Source organism: Berghia stephanieae, chromosome 10, assembly GCF_034508935.2.
Source record: "Berghia stephanieae isolate SIO BIC M18660-M18661 chromosome 10, UCSD_Bste_1.3, whole genome shotgun sequence".
Lineage (NCBI taxonomy): Eukaryota > Metazoa > Mollusca > Gastropoda > Nudibranchia > Aeolidiidae > Berghia > Berghia stephanieae.
The window spans coordinates 20,495,572-20,513,071 of NC_088369.1; the positions used below are offsets into that span (position 1 = coordinate 20,495,572).

The 17,500-nt window shown below is 35.5% G+C and overlaps 1 protein-coding gene across 1 annotated transcript in view; it reads left to right on the forward strand.

Moving 5' to 3' along the window:
- LOC144980779 (uncharacterized) overlaps positions 1 to 17,500 on the forward strand; it is a 41,590-nt gene that overhangs the window by 14,818 nt on the left and 9,272 nt on the right. The window contains exons 2-4 of the mRNA XM_078928583.1: positions 2,163 to 2,389; positions 7,855 to 7,963; positions 16,096 to 16,180. Coding sequence (XP_078784709.1) covers positions 2,190 to 2,389; positions 7,855 to 7,963; positions 16,096 to 16,180 — 394 coding nt within the window. The 5' untranslated portion in view covers positions 2,163 to 2,189. The remainder of the gene's footprint in view (positions 1 to 2,162; positions 2,390 to 7,854; positions 7,964 to 16,095; positions 16,181 to 17,500) is intronic.

The window sequence follows — 17,500 nt, forward strand, 5'->3', positions numbered from 1 at the left end:
TATTATTATTATTATTATTATTATTATCAATTCCTTTCACCATTATGATCATTGTTCACAAAATATCGCATATTCAATTTTTACAAGACCACATACATAGGCCTTAAGCCTCTCCTTACCAACTACAGATAGTATGCAGATGACGTCACTCAGGTCTTTGTTATTGTTTTTTGCCATCCGCGTTTATGATTAATGCTCACTGAACCGTATTAACCTGACTATAAACGTTCATGGATACACACAGTTTTGTGTGTTGGTCCGTTATACTTCCGGATGGCAATGTTATGAGCTTCTTAGCCAAGCGCATACGATCTATAGGAAAATCGTCACATTCGTTACGATACAACCAACATTTTTGTTATTCAAATCTCTTTTATAGATACGTCATAAACATCAAAATGTATGTTGTAGAGCATGTTTTTCTAAACAAATTATGTATCGCAAGAAATTACTGCTATTGGATTCAATAGTCTGATGTCACGTCGCTTAGCAACCGCGGCCATCGTGGTTCTAAACTTAGAAAATCGTTACTTTTTATTCTTCATGCTGGCTCGAACTTTTCATATGTCTTGTGATCAGAATGTGTAAAAGTCAAAACATGATCAGATTTATAACGTTTTAATTTTCCTCCAGATACGCTTTTATGCTCGTCGGAGAAATATTTCATAAGGGCGTCCGCCATTGTTCCGATAGTTTAGAGCCAGTTACTAAGTTACTATGCGTCATTACGAGGGAAGTGACGTTACGACTGTTGAAGCGCATTGTGTCAGAGTGATAAAAAAATATATTTTTGTTTGAGTTTGAAGTTTGGGGGGACATTCTGAAAATGGCTGGTATGGAGATTTAACCAGCCACTTAATATGCGACCCTTCGCCTCAAAACGGTATTAAGTCGGGTTGATTAAGATGTTGAAAATTGAATCTATAGCCAGAAATATCAGACTTGTGTTGAGTTTATACGATTTATTGAGGAGAATGGATACCATATTTTAGGGTGCGAATGCCAACAATTTTTATTTTTGACCAGTTTAACATTAAATTCAACCTTTAAGCATATGTATCGTTCCGACATAATACCGTTTTTAGACGATGGGTTGCATATTTCCTGCTATTTCAACCAGTATAATATTCCGTACACTGGAAAGACAAGTCAGTATTTAAAATTTGGTCAGATAACTCGTCCTTCAAATAATATTAATCGATTTAGCAAAATCTCTCAGACCTGGAACTTTTAGGAAAACCTCGCGAGGTCCCAGGTTTGAGAGTTTTGGGTTTTTTTTATTTTTGGTTTGTTTTTTTTGTTTTTTTTTTGGGGGGGGGTCGTTTTAAAAAAAAAACAAAGATAACGGTTATCTAAATCGATCGATAATAATTTGAAGGACGAGTTTTCTGGGCAAATTTTACAAAATACGTTGGGTTTTTTTTCAGAGAAAAGCAGTGAACTGGTTACAGATTTTATAACATATTTCTACCTTTCCGAGTCAAGAAGTTATAAAAATAATTAAAAGTTTAGCTTTTATATAGCGCAATATCCACATATCGTTCTCAAGGCGCTTTATAAAGGGTTCTGGGTAACAGCAACACGTTGGCATAGAGAATGAGACTTGACGCCTGTTAAGCGATAATAACATTTTTTTTTTGTCAGAGACAACGCTGTCAACGGCCAGGTACTCATTTTACACATGAGTACGGTGAGATATAGTGAGTAAAAAGTCTTTTCCGAGGAAAGTTGAGTCATTGGAAAAGACTCTTTATTAACATTCTCTCACCGCACTCATGTGTAAAATGAATACCTGGCCTTGAACAGCGTGGTCTCTGTCGGAAAAAGTGTAAAATCGCCTAACAGGCGTCATGTCTCGTCATGCATCTTTCCTGTTGCTGTTGGTCAGGGACCCCTTGTAAAGCGCTTTGGGCACGTTTAGTCGATATTGCGCTATATAGATAGTTCGAAGATGATGTCACTCAGGTCTTTGTTATTGTTTTTGCCATCCGCGTTTGTGAGTTATTCTCACTAAACTGTATTAACCAGACTATAAAAGTTCATGGCTACACAGAGTTTTGTGTGTTGGTCCATTATACTTCCGGATGGCAATGTTGTGAACTCCTTGGCCAAGCGCATTCTATCTATATAAGCTCAAGATTGTTTGTTGTTTTATTTTTCAGAATATTCTCACAGTCCACCTCTTCAACATGGAAGTTTTACAATGGCTGCTTCTGTGCAGCATGTTGATGACTGTAACCAAGGCAACGGGATACAAGAATTGTAAAACGGTGGCCACCTTCAACGCGGGGTTGATAAACTCTGTAGGAAAACAGAGCAGCCGCTTGCCTTTGATCATCGATGCGCTCAAACGGTCCAAGGATGACTTTGTCTGTGTGCAGGAAGTGTGGTAAGATAATATGATTTACCATAGTTAACCAGTAGATTTTTGACCAATCAAAACATGGAATTTGTGACACACCTTCACACGTGTTCGGACAAGTATAGTTCGTTGTTTATAACCGAATATGGTTACATAGAGTTTTGTGTGTTGGTCCATTATACTTCCGGATGGCAATGTTTTGAGCTCCTAAGTCAAGCGTATACTATCTATACACTGTACCAATACTTTTTGCTAATACGATAATATGTAAAACGGTTTGATGACACTAATATGTGAAATTAACGACAAAATCATTTTGCGTATTGATCAGTAAAATTGATCACGTGGATAGAACTGGTGAATATTTTACTTTTAAAAAACTTGAGCTTTTATATAGAGCAAAATCTACTAAACGTGCTCAAAGGGCTGTACACCTGAGTGTGGTGAGAGAATGTGAGTGAAGAGTCATTTCCAAGGACTCAACCGTGCGCCGAGCGAGGCTCGAACCCAGGACCTTCCGATCCGAAGGAGAGTGTCATGCCACTAGGCCACATAGCCGCACTTACAACACACAGCTTCGACAGCGCCGAGCCTCAAAATAAACAATTACGGTTAAGTGTCTTCCTGGCAATCCTTTATGTTCACTTACGTAACACTTACGTAAATATGAAGAAGCGTGTTAACGGACACGATCTTTTACATTTCCATGTGCTCGAGGTCATTGGTCACGTTGCAAAGTGTGCTCAAAATGACCTACATAGTGAAAAGTGTTCACAGCTTTTAATATAGATAGTATGCAGATGACGTCATTCAGGCCTTTGTTATTGTTTTTGCCATCCGCGTTTGTGAGTTGTTCTCACTAAACTGTATTAACCAGACTATAAAAGTTCATGGTTACACAGAGTTTGTGTGTTGGTCCGTTATACTTCCGGATGGCAATGTTGTGAACTCCTTGGCCAAGCGCATCCTATAGATAGAATGCGCTTGGCCAAGGAGTTCACAACATTGCCATCCGAAAGTATAACGGACCAACACACAAACTCTGTGTAACCATGGACTTTTAGAGTCTGGTTAATACAGTTTAGTGAGAACAACTCACAAACGCGGATGGCAAAAACAATAACAAAGGCCTGAGTGACGTCATCTGCATACTATCTATATCTAGAATCACGATTGGTCATTTTGTTCAGAATGACACATGAGTATGTGTACAATATTCATAAACAATGCAGAGTGTTTACTCTTGTTAAGAAGCATCCAATCGTTGGACAGCAACAAATCATGTGATTGATGACTCGGTTGGAGGAAAACATGAATATAGATCGCTCCCATTGGTCATGCCTCGTCGCCTCAAAAAAAAAAGTGGAATGTCGGTATGGTTCTAAAATGCCTTCAATAGGGAACAAAACACACACACACACAGACCAGTGGCGGTTCTAGCCTATATACAGTGGTGGGGCAAAGATGATTCGGTCATATATATATATATATATATATATATATATATATATATATATATATATATATATATATATTTTTTTTTATCAATTAATGTATTTATTATAGTATTTATTTATTTATTTTATTTTATTTTAATTAATTTTCTTTCACCTTTAAAAAATAATATTTCAAACACAAATAATAACATTCACAATGAAATGACAATACCAGTAGATTTTAATTATTCCAAACGTAATCAAAAATGAATCACGAAAGAATACAACAAAAAAATAAAGCGACGAGACAAAATGCGACAACACCTTGACAATACAATTCCATTTCGTTCACTCTGAAAAATTAAAGAGATGCTTTAATCCCTCAACGGCGAGATTAATATTTCTGTTACATTACTGGTTTTCAGTAGTATGTAGTAACATTAAAGTTTTCATCGAGAAGCAACAACAGCGATATGACTCGATTTTCATTCAGAGCTCAAATTGCATCATTTTTACTGCTGTCTTGGTGGTTAGAATGATTGTGCCGGTGGTGGTAGTGGTTGGAATAGTGGTAGCGGTGGTGGTGGTGGTGGTGGTGGAGGAGGATGTAATTATGATAGTGGTTTTGGTGGTGCTGTTGGTTAGAATGATAGTTGTGGAGACGATAACGGAAATTGTATGATGATGTTGATATTGTTTTTATTGCTATTGTAGTACTTGTTAATATTGTTGTTGTTGTTAATGATGATGATGCTGATGATGATGATGATGATGATGATGATGATGATGATGATGATGATGATGATGATGATGATGATGATGACGACAACGACGATGTCGTCGACAATGATAGTTACCATACGATATTACAAAGTTTATTCAATCTTAGGCTTTCGACAATAAATCATACAATTTGATGACCACATACATGAAAGTGGAAAAAAATGCTAAATAGAACCAAATAATAAACTGATACCATTAATAACCACCAAAAAAATACAACAATAATAATACCACCAATACGTACAAAATATAATAATAATAATAATAATAATAATAATAATAATAATAATATAATAATAATATAATAGTAATAGTAATATAATAATAATAATAATAATAATAATAATAATAATAATAATAATAATAATAATAATAATAACAATAAATAACAATAATAAAATAACAATAACATAATAATAATAATAATAATAATAATAATAATAATAATAATAATAATAATAATAATAATAATATATAATATAATAATAATAATAATAATAATAATAATAATAATAATAATAATAATAATAATAATAATAATAATAATAATAACAATAATAATAATAATAATAATAATAATAATAATAATAATAATAATGATAATAATATTACCATCATCATTACTACCACCACCATCAATACTACTACCACCACCGCTACCACTATCACTACCACCATCACCATCATTATTACGTTTCCAATCATTTTTTTTTCTCGTCTTTTAAAATTTGATATCTATCAAAACAGACGAAAATTCCGGTGATTTTTTTAAAGGGTAGTTAAAATATCTACGATTTTATTAGCCCTGAAAACTGCGATCTTTTATTTTCCTATTTCAAGGTCTGCTATGACAAGTATTAGTTCCATAGTCAAAATAAGGCAAACAAAAACAAAGTTTATTTAATCTTAGGCTTTCGCCAATACTTCATACAATACAATTAAGACAAAATAATGTTACCAATCTCTCCTCATGCATTCGTTAGACTATCACAATAATGACCGTGTTATCTTTACTCCTCGCACAACCAACCCCTAGCTTCCCGCCTTTCATCGCGAACTATATTATGTATGTATTAGCTTCAGGACGGTCAAGTACGGAATCTGCCCACCCTTCCTTTATATTAAACGTATTTATTTCCTCTATAACTTAGTTAGAATTCAACTCTCTCCTTTCTCAGAAGAGTATTTCTCGTATACTAATTCAATTTTTGAGAAAACCAAAATGGTGGTTGTATTTTATATATTTATTTAGTCGTGACTTTTGAATAAAAGTGTTTTGTTTTATTAGACGGAATACAATAGAAAATTGCATTGTTTTGCAAAATTATTTTGTCTGGCAATAAAAATACAGCGGTAATTACTTTAAGAATAAAAAAAAATAACAAATTAATTTGTTAAAAAACAAAACAAAAAAAAAACAAAAAAAAACAACAACAACAAAAAACAAATAAGAAAACAATTTAAATAAATGAGTTTTGAGAAGCACTAAAGAAAACGAGAAAAAAAATGGTTTAAATGGATAAACAAATATATAAAAACAACACAAATTAATACTAAATTGATATAAAATTAGTAAATTAATAAATTTAATTCAATACTGGAACCTTCCCAAAGTCATTACATCAATGGTACCAGCACAAGTAAGGCAATAAATAAGAGAAAGTTCGTTTGCCAAAATCCCTATTTAGTTTTCACTGGTTAATAAGGTGGGCTCATTTGAATTAGCCCGACCTAGTACTAGAGAGGCCAGACAGCGAAAATCGTCAGGCGACGTGACGATGAGATGACGATGTGGGCGGAGTGGAGTGGTTTGGGGGGGGGGGGGGGATAAAAAAAAAAAAAGAACAGGAGCGTATCCTGGTTTATGCATTCAGGGGTGCATGGTGATTCGCAATCTATCAAAAATACACACAAATTGATTTCAGTACGAAGTATCACGTTTAAGTAGTAACTTTTGAAATTATCTAATTTAAATTTGATTATTTCGGACCTGGTAATACAGCATATAACTTGAAAAAACAGGCTGGTATTTGCCCACCCTGCCCATTATTACCAGCCGTCCCTGACACAGACACAAAATGAGCTTTTATAATAAAGCGTAATGCCCACTAAACGTGCTTTACAAAAGGTCCTTAACCAACAGCAACACGTAACACGAAGAAGGAGACATGACGACGCCTGGAGACAACGCTGTTAATGGCCAGGTACTTCTTTGTGTTCTCCACCATATTTACGCAAGCAATAATAATAATAACTTTAATTAGTTCTGCCTCATCGCCTCAAACAGGGTGGTAATTTGGAGTGGTTTAACTCACTCAACCCTAACACCGACTATGTCCGTAGTTTACCCGGGTTACTTTTACCCCATGCCTATTTATTACATGATTTACAGGCGTCGTCATGTCTCGTCCTAAATGTTAAATGTTGTTGTTGTTGGCCAGGGACCATTGTAAAGCGTTTTGAGCACGTTTAGTGGATTTTGCGCTATATAAAAGCTCATTTTTTAAAACGTGTTCGTTCTGTGTTTAATGAATATATTTTCTCTTCAGATTACTATCTTACATGTGTAGTCGAGTTCACTTTAAAATCCCTTGTTTTGTGTTTTTCGTATCGAAAATCGTTCGAAAGCTAATAGGCTTTAAAATCACTACACGTTCTGTGTTCCGTGCATGCATAGATAAAACGTTTCAAAGCTATCTGTGTAAATAACATTCATTGAATTTTGACACGTTTTGGTTTGTCTCTCTGTGTTGTAGATCTATTTTTTTAAATTTTTGTTGGTCTTCTTGTATTTTTGTGAGTTTTTTTTTTTTTTTTTGTCTTTATTCTCTGTTTTGTTTTTGTGTTTTAGCTTGTTTAAAGTTTGTTAATTTTTTTTTTTTTTTATTTTGTTGTTGTTATTTTTTTTTTCTTTTTGCTTTGTTTCGTTTCGATTCTACGAAGGGGGGGGGGGGGATGTTGAGTTCTTTTGGGTTTTGTTTGTTGTTGTTGTTGTTGTTGTCGTCGTTTTTTGTTTGTTTTGTTTTGTGTGTGTGTGTGGGGGGGGGGGGGGGGGGTGTTGTTGGGTTTTGTTTTGTTTTTATTTATTTTTTTTTGTTTTGTATTTTTTTTTGGGGGGGGGTTGTTTTTGGTTTGTTTTGTTTGTTTTTTTTGGGAGAAGAGGTTGTTTTTTGTTTTGTTTTGTTTTGTTTCTTTTTTTTTGTATATTATATTTGTCTTACCCCGACGTGTCAGGACAATGGGTCATAATATCTTTTTATCTAAATCTCCCAGGCTGGAAGAAGACATGTCCGTGATTCTGGAAGGTGTCAAGTCAGAATTTCCACACCATTGGAGTAAAATACACGCCGCGAGAGACTACCTCAGGGAGCCCACTGATCAAGTATGTCCTCTTCTTCTTCTATAGATAGTATGCGCTTGGCTAAGAAGCTCACAACATTGCCATCCGGAAGTATAACGGATCAACACACAAAACTATGTAACCTTGAACTTATATAGTCTGGTTGATACAGTTTAGTGAGAATTACTCACAAACGCGGATGGCAAAAAAAATCATAAAAATAACAAAGGCTGGAGTGACGGGATCTTCATTTTATCTATATATCATCCCCATTGAAATTTCGAATATTGAAGACTAAAACTTTGAAACTTACCAACTGGTGTCCTAGTGAGTGAAGTGGTGAATGTGACGTCACTCAATCCTTTGTTATTGTATTTTGTCACCCGCGTTTGTGAGTGAATCTCACTAAACTGTATCAACCAGACTATAAAATTTCAAGGTTACATAGTTTTGTGTTGGTCCGTTATAGATAGTATGCGCTGGCTAAGAAGCTCATAACATTGCCATCCGGAAATATAGCTGACGAATACACAGAACTGTGTGTATCCATGAACGTTTGTAGTCAGGTTAATACAGTTCAGTGAGCATTACTCACAAACGCGGATGGCAAAAAACAATAACAAAGACCTGAGTGACGTCATCTTCGAACTATCTATACTTCCGGATGGTAATGTTATGAGCTTCTAGCCAAGCGTACACTATTTATATACACTTAGATAACCCGTAGCCATCGTTATGTTATAGCCTGGCACTGAAATCCAAAAGGACTGGCAGTTTGACGTCATTATTTGGTTTTTGCACAGCCTAGTGAGTTGTCGTTAGTAGAGCTCATGGAAACAAGTGGTCCCATTGGTTGAACTATTGAATACAACTCATGATTTGTTTTCTTTTGTGGCAAAAGACTGGCATTTTGACGTCACTTTTTGGTCAGTATCAGGCCATAACTTTACGAAGGCCACGGATAACCACGCCTCTCGGACAGTCCTCATACCGTAAACAATGACAGCTTTTGGGAAGTATAGCAAACAACACAGGTTTTACTTTCGATGATATGTGTCTAAGAAAAATACCCACTGTTCTACCGCTTGATGAATAAAACCAACACAGAAATATATGTGTAAACTTAAAGGTTTAGAATATGATCGAGAAAATCGTGTGATAACTAGTCACCCATTCGGCCGAATGAAAACAATAACAATGATCAGAGAAAGATCAAATTCATTCACTTTATAAACAATGAATTATGTTTGTCCCTGTAATGTCGTCGCCAAGTGTATTGTATTGATATTGTTTTATCAATAATAATAATAATTATATTTAAGTCAAACCTCAAAGAACAACACAACAAGATTGTTAGATGATAATCGGAAAAAGGTTCTATTCAACTCAAACCAAAAACAATGTGCAGTGTAGCCAGTTTGGCAGTTTACAACTAAACGTTAAATAAATACAACTAAACTTATTAATCGATATATTACATCCCTCCATCCTATGTTGAAGACATAAGGGGTTCATTTAAAATTGAATCAAAATCATAAATTTGCGATTTGGGATTACTGATTACAATGGTGATTTACCATACCAGTAAAAAATCAAAATTTTATTACTATTTATACAGTGTAACATTGTCCTCAATCCCTGTTAGAAGCATTTACCAGAATGGTACTCATTTACTGTGAGTGTGAGTGATACAGTAGTGATTTACTACTCATAAATATAGCGTATACATTACAAGTCAAGTTTCTCAGGGGGTTTACGAATCCTTTCAGATCTGCGTAATGGTGGCAGATTAGGGCTGCTAAGCCTTGATTCTTTTTCAGTTGGTGTTGAAATTTGAGATGGATGGTAATCATTTGATTCTTCTACATCAACAGTTATTTTCTCACATTGATTTTCATTAAAATCATCAGTAGGATAATTTCTAGTGATATGTAATTTACTTTGAATGGGAATAGGAATAGGCAAGTCATGGTTCTGAATTTGAAAGTCATTTCTGATAGGCATGTATTGCTCATTTACATCAGTAGTAGTATGACTAGAGTATCTAGCGCTATGGATTTGATCTGTGTGGAATCTCTTGAGAATTCCATTTGAAAGTACTTTATAGCACGGGTCCTGTTTGTTCAATAATTTTGCCTGGAACATATTTTGGAACATTAGAAGAATGATTTTTAACAACTACATCTTCACCAGTTTTGAACTGTCTGAATTTTGATTTCTTATCATGGTGAACTTTGTGTGTATTTTGATTTTTAGTGACATTTGCATGTACAGAATCATGAATAAGGTCAATACGAGTCTTAATTTTTCTGTTCATAAGAAATTCGGCAGGTGTCATTTCAGTTGTAGATTGTGGTGTGGAAGCGGTATTTTATGAGGAAACGATTGACACGATCTTGGAGTGTTCCACCTGTCAGTTTTTTCATTGAAGTTTTGAAAATTCCTACTGCTCTTTCAGCAAGCCCATTGGTTGCTAGATGGTACGGTGCTGTTTTGATATGTTTGATGCCATTGAGAGTAAGAAAAGTTTGGAAATCGTGTGAACAAAAGGTAGGTCCATTGTCTGAAACGATAATATCAGGAAGTCCATGAGTAGCAAAAACATTTCTCAGTTTAGAGATGGTGCTTTGCGTCGTATATGTATCCATGATATGGACGTCAATCCATTTTGAATGTGCGTCAATGATTACGAGGAACATTTTGGCGAAATCAATGTGGATGCGGTGCCACGGTTTGCTGGGCCAGATCCATTGATGAAGAGGTGTTGATGGTGGTGCGTTGCTCATTCTCAGACACTCGAAACATGATTTTGACACGTTTTCAAGAGCTTTGTCGATGTGAGGCCACCACACATAGCCACGTGCTAGTGCCTTCATACGGACGATTCCGATGTGTTCTTCGTGGAGCAGATCAAGGATGCTTTTGCGGAGTTTGGAGGTATGATAACACGAATGCCCCAGAGGAGACACCCATTGTCGATGCTGAGTTCTGTACGACGAACGAAGTAAGGTTGAAGCGATTCATCATCTGAAGATGAATTATATGTTGAAGGCCAGCCATTCAGGCAGTAGACTTTGCTAAGTGTTGGATCCATCTTCGTTTCGAAGGCGATAGTTGAACTCGTCACTGGTGTTGAGTCGATTACGTTGAAGACATGTAGAACATCCTCGGGTAGTTGCGCTGGTTGCGTTTGTGTACAAGACGGTAATGGTAGTCTGCTGAGACCATCTGCATTGTTTCGATGACCTGGTATGTGTTGTAGAGTGTAGTCATAGGCGCTCAATATAAGTGCCCATCGTTGTATTCTAGAAGACGAATGCTCAGGAATTGGCTTGTGTTCGCCAAACAAACCTAGCAGTGGTTTGTGGTCAGTTTTGATAATGATGTATCGACCATAGAGAAATTTGTGGAACTTTTTCAAGCCGAAAATGATACTGAGGGCTTCTTTGTCGAGTTGAGAATAATTCCTTTCTGCAGGGTCTAATGATCTCGATGCGTAGGAAATGGGTTTTTCTTCACCGTTGTCAAAAATGTGTGCGATTATTGCAGAAATACCATGCGGTGATGCATCACAAGTCAGAGTTATTTGTTTTGCAGGGTCAAAATGCACGAGAAGTTTGTCAGAAATTAGAGCTTGTTTGGAGTTTTCAAAAGCTGTTTGTTGTGATTTTTCCCAGTGCCAAGGAACGTTTTTCTTCAGGAGCTCATAGAGTGGTGCAAGTTTGTTTGCAAGGTTGGGTAGGAACTTTGAATAATAGTTAACCATGCCCAGATAGGCTCTTAGTTCCTGTAAGTTGTTTGGAATGGGTGCATTTTTAATTGCCTCTATCTTCTCTGGTTGTGGAAGTAAACCATCCTTTGTGAGCTTGTACCCTAAAAAGTTGATTTCATTTTTCATGAACTCACATTTCTTTCTTTTGAGATTTAGTCCTTTTTCTTTGCATCTTTGAAGAACTTTCCTGAGGGTATCTAAATGTTCATCATCTGTTGAACCAGTTAAATACAAATTGTCAAAATAAATCACTGTATTGGGAATGTCTCTGAAAATGTGTTCAATTGTCCTTTGAAAAATTGCTGGGCAGGAAGAAATTCCATATGGCAATCGTAACATAGCGTACAGTCCACAAGTGTTAATTGTTGTTAATTCCTGGCTAGCTTTATCCAAGACAAGATTTGTAAATGCATGACTGAAATCAATTGAACTGAATTTTTGTCCATGAGACAGTTGGAAAGCTAAGTCTTCTGGTTTTGGAATTGGGTGATCTTCCTTTGCGATGACTTGGTTTAAGGTCACTTTGTAATCACCACAGATTCTAAGTGGTTTGTCATTTTTAATCACTGGTACTATGGGTGTTGCCCATTCTGAATGTTCTACTTTCTTTATGATTTTCTCACGTTCTAAACGATCTAGTTCATCTTCGATTTTCTTCCTCAAGGCAAAAGGTGGGTGCCTTGCCTTTTTAAAAATAGGAGTGTTGTCCCTTAAGTTGATTTTTGTTACGTGGTCCTTGAGTGTTCCTGCATTGTCATTGAAAACTTCAGTATGTTGTTGCAGTATTTTATCGAGGTCATCCCTGGTGTTATTGATGTTGTTGATGCTGTTGTTTCGAATCAGTTGCTGCCAATCCAGTTTTAATTCCTGCAGCCAGTCTCGCCCCATCAAGGGTGGACCGTTTCCTTCAACGATGTGCAATGGTAACGTTTTGGTTTGATTTTGATATTTGATTAGCATCTCACATTTCCCAAACACATGAACGTTTTCACCAGTGTAAGTTTGTAGTTGAATTTCTGAAAGGGAAAAGTTATGATCACTGAAATGTTTATCGAATTCTTGCTTCGTTATGACAGATGCTGCTGCCCCGGTGTCTAGCTGAAAGGTGATATTTTGTTCATTGCATTGTAGATCAACCGTGATTGGCTTACTGGTTTTACTTCTAATAGTAAACATATCGTTTGAGGTTTCTGAGTCAGCTTCAGGATGCAGATAATATGATTCATTGGTATTGAGTTTTTCCAAAGTGCGACATCTGTTTTGATTTTGATTATGCTGTAGCCTACGTTGTCGATGTTGCCCTTGTTGTGTATTTTGCTGATGTTGAGGTTGCCACTGTTGCTGTTGTTGTTGACGTTGTTGTTGCCGATGTTGGCGAAATTTTTGTTGTTCAAACGGACGACGTTGCGTTCGATTTGAAGGTCGATGGTTGAAGTTTTGTTGTTTTCGTTGTAAACAACATTTTGCCAAGTGTCCCGTTTTATGGCAGAAATGGCATTCGGCGTTGATAAATTTGCAGGTTACACCTCGGTGGTCGTTACCACAACGCATGCAGTACTTGTGTTGATTTTGTTGAGTTCGTATGAGGTTTACTGTTTGTGGGAGGTTTTCGTTTAAACCCTTTGCTCCTTCGTACGATAGTTTTATGGCTTGACCGATTTCGATAGCTCGTTGCAATGTTAGATTTGGTTCAGCGAGTAGTTTTCTTTGGATTGTCTCATCGTTGATTGATCTGACTAGTTTTTCACACAGCCGGTCTTCCACCTGATCACCAAACTGACAGTATTGTGACAACTTTCTTAGTGCGGCCACAAAATCACCTATTGACTCCTCTTTCCTTCTAATTCTTTTCTCAAATTCTGTCCTTGCTACGAATTTCTGCGGTTTTGGCTCAAAATGATTTTGAAGTACTTGTCTTATCTCCTCGAATGTTCGGTCGGAAATGGAATTTGGTGTTACTAAATCTCTCAGTAAATTAAATGTTTTTGGGCCTATCACTGAGATAAAGACTGCTTTCTTTTTGTTTTCGTCAATAATTTCATTTGCAAAAAAGAAATAGTTTAATCTCTCCAGGCAGGTACTCCTCAAAGTTACAAAGCTGAGGGTCAAACTGTTCAATCTGCCCGGAGCCGATGGAATTCATGATGATAAAATTAACATAAAGTTGAGAAAGTCGGTGATTTGCAGAGTTTACCTCGTCGCCAATTGTAATGTCGTCGCCAAGTGTATTGTATTGATATTGTTTTATCAATAATAATATTATATTTAAGTCAAACCTCAAAGAACAACACAACAAGATTGTTAGATGATAATCGGGAAAAGGTTCTATTCAACTCGAACCAAAAACAATGTGCAGTGTAGCCAGTTTGGCAGTTTACAACTAAACGTTAAATAAATACAACTAAACTTATTAATCGATATATTACAGTCCGAGCACCTGTGAAGGTGTGTCACAAATTCAATGTTTTGATTGGTCAAAAATCTACTGGTTAATTACATCTTTGATTCGAACGTACCTGGTCATTTTGATAGATTAGTGGTGCTCATTGTCGTGTTATGAACTTGATGTCACTCAGTTTAACCCTCTCCTTACCAGCTATTTTCAGAATGTTCCTCAAAACTCCACACCCGCCCAACACAAAAACAGACTTTTCTTACTCAAATAGAAAAGCAACAAGCACATTCTATACATAATATTGTTCGACAATATGAGCTCAATTACAGAATGTCAAGTTTTATAACTATAGCAAAAAGAAATGAAATCTGGACGAGAAAAGTGACGGTTGCATCGTAACAAATGTGACGATTTTGCGATAGGTGGTAAGGAGAGAGTTAAGGGCTAACCCACACAGGAGACTGACTCCGACGACCCGGCACTGCCGTCCTCTGTCGTCTTCCGGATAGAGACGTCGGGCACGGACAAAATGCTAAGAATAAAGAGGAGAGCCGCTCGACCTACTCGTACCAAGCTCGAAAAAAAAAAAGGCAGAGGACGTCGGGTGCTTGGATATCATCATCATCCATCGTGGCTTGTGCTCTTGAGCCGGTCAGCTGTCTCCACAAATTACGATCCTCTGCGGTGCGCATGAAATATGTGTTGCTTTTAAAATCACATTTGGCCATTCTTGGGTAATTTAGATAAGTCATTCTTTGTCTTCCTCTATCTAGCTCTCTTTCCTTCGATCATCCCAATTCTTACCAACTTTTCTATTCCGTCTCTTCTCCACATGCTTGGATATGATGTATAAATACTTTGCATCGAAAATATCGATATATCGATATTTTATGCGACGAAATACTGTATCGTATCGATATCGAACATTTATGATATCACCAACACTAATTAAAACGTCCCAATGGGGGTAATTTATTTTTTTAAAGACAGGACCCAAACCGCCCTTTCATTAATATGTCAATTTTACACGGCCTTCAAGGAGGGGTGTGCGTGTTGTGTAGATTTCAAATCGATATCATGGGATTGTCCTAGTGGATAGATTGTCAACGAAAGATTGTCTCGGAGCAAGGGGGAGGGAGGTAGTGGGGGGGGGGGGGGGGGGGGGGGAGAAGGTGTGCATTTGAATAAGAGACAGGTGTGACTGGCTTTAAAGTTGCTTCATTAAAGTTTGGATTTTCGAGTTGTGGAGGAAGAGGATGGGGGGAAAAGAGGAAGAAGGAGGAGGAAGGAGGAGGTGGGAAAAAAACGGAAGGGGAAGAAAAGGAAGAGAAAGAAAAGGAAAAGGAGGAAAAGGAACAAGAAGAAGAAGAAGAAGAAGAAGAAGAAGAAGAAGAAGAAGAAGAAGAAGAAGAAGAAGAAGAAGAAGAAGAAGAAGAGAAGAAGAAGAAGAGAAGAAGAAGAAGAAGAAGAGAAGAAGAAGAAGAAGAAGAAAGAAGAAGAAGAAGAAGAAAGAAGAAGAAGAAGAAGAAGAAGAAGAAGAAGAAGAAGAAGAAGAAGAAGAAGAAGAAGAAGAAGAAGAAGAAGAGAAGAAGAAGAAGAAGAAGAAGAAGAAGAAAGAAGAAGAAGAAGAAGAAGAAGAAGAAGAAGAAGAAGAAGAAGAAGAAGAAGAAGAAGAGAAGAAGAAGAAGAAGAAGAAGAAGAAGAAGAAGAAGAAGAAGAAGAAGAAGAAGAAGAAGAAGAAGACAGAAGAAGAAGAGAAGAAAGAAGAAGAAAGAAAGAAGAAGAGAATGAAGAAGAATACGAGTATTGGTCCCTTTACACAAACATCGATATTGGTCCCTTTACACAAACATCGATATTGGTCCCTTTACACAAACATCGATATTGTCCCTTTACACAAACATCGATATTGGTCCCTTTACACAAACATCGATATTGGTCCCTTTACTTTTGAGGCGTGTTGCGTGTTTTACGACGTGATCTATTGGGACCTCTATTTCGTTTCAGTGCCAAGCCATTAAAGAAACACCCTGTAATTTAGCCGAAGCAGTTCTCATTGAGAAAAGTCTTACAGATTGTGCCATTCAGAATGGTAGGTAATCACCATCACCACCATTATCATTATTATTATTATTATTATTATTATTATTATTATTATTATTATTATTATTATTATTATTATTATTATTATTATTATTATTATTATTATTATTATTATTATTTTATTATTATCTATCATCATCATCATCATCATCATCATCATCATCATCATCATCATCATCATCATCATCATCATCATCATCATTATTATTATTATTATTATTATTATTATTATTATTATTATTATTATTATATTATTATTTTATTATATATTATATTATTATTATTATTATTATTATTATTATTATTATTATTATTATTATTATTATTATTATTATTATTATTATTATTTATTATTATTATTATTATTATTATTTTTATTATTATTATTATTATTATTTATTATTATTATTATTATTATTATTATTATTATTATTATTATTACTATTTTTATTATTATTATTATTATTATTATTATTATTATTATTATTATTATTATTATTATTATTATTAGTATTATTATTAATACTATCATCATCATCATCATCATCATTATTATTATTATTATTATTATTATTATTATTATTATTATTATTATTATTATTATTACTATTATTCATAAGAGATTGATGATATGCGTTTAAGTCAAAATAATCAATTCTGCCCGCCAGAATAATCGTACCTGTGTGTAACAGTTTTATTCAAGGAAGCTTCTGATAACTAATCACCCAAATGGCAGTCTAAAACCAATTGAAGAGTGGTTTTCCAAACTCCTTAGCTCCTTTTTTCTTCATTTTGAGTTATAAAGGATTATGTCCCCTATAATAATTTCTCATTCGGTCTATCATATTTAAACTTCAAATTCACACGAATCCAGGGAAACTCTTGTGCCATTTGATTCACAAAATAAAGTTTACATTTCAATTTGTCCTTCAATTGGATTCAATAGTCTGATGTCACGTCGCCCATCAACGGCGGCCATCTTGTTTTTAAACAAAGAAAATCGTTACTTTTTATTCTCCATGCTGGCTAGAATTTTTCATGTCTTGTGATCAGAGTGTGTAAAAGTCAAAACATGATCAGATTTATAATGCTCTTTTCCCTCTGGATACGCTTTTATGCTTGTCGGAGAAATATTTCATAAGGGCGTCCGCCATTGTTCCCATAGTTTAGAGCCAGTTACTAAGTTACCATGCGTGGTTACGAGGGAAGTGACGTTACGACGGTTGAAGCGTATTACAAAGACCTGAATGATGTCATCATTATTCCATCTTTAAGAGTTTCTCAATTTAAACGTATTCCCTGCGCCACT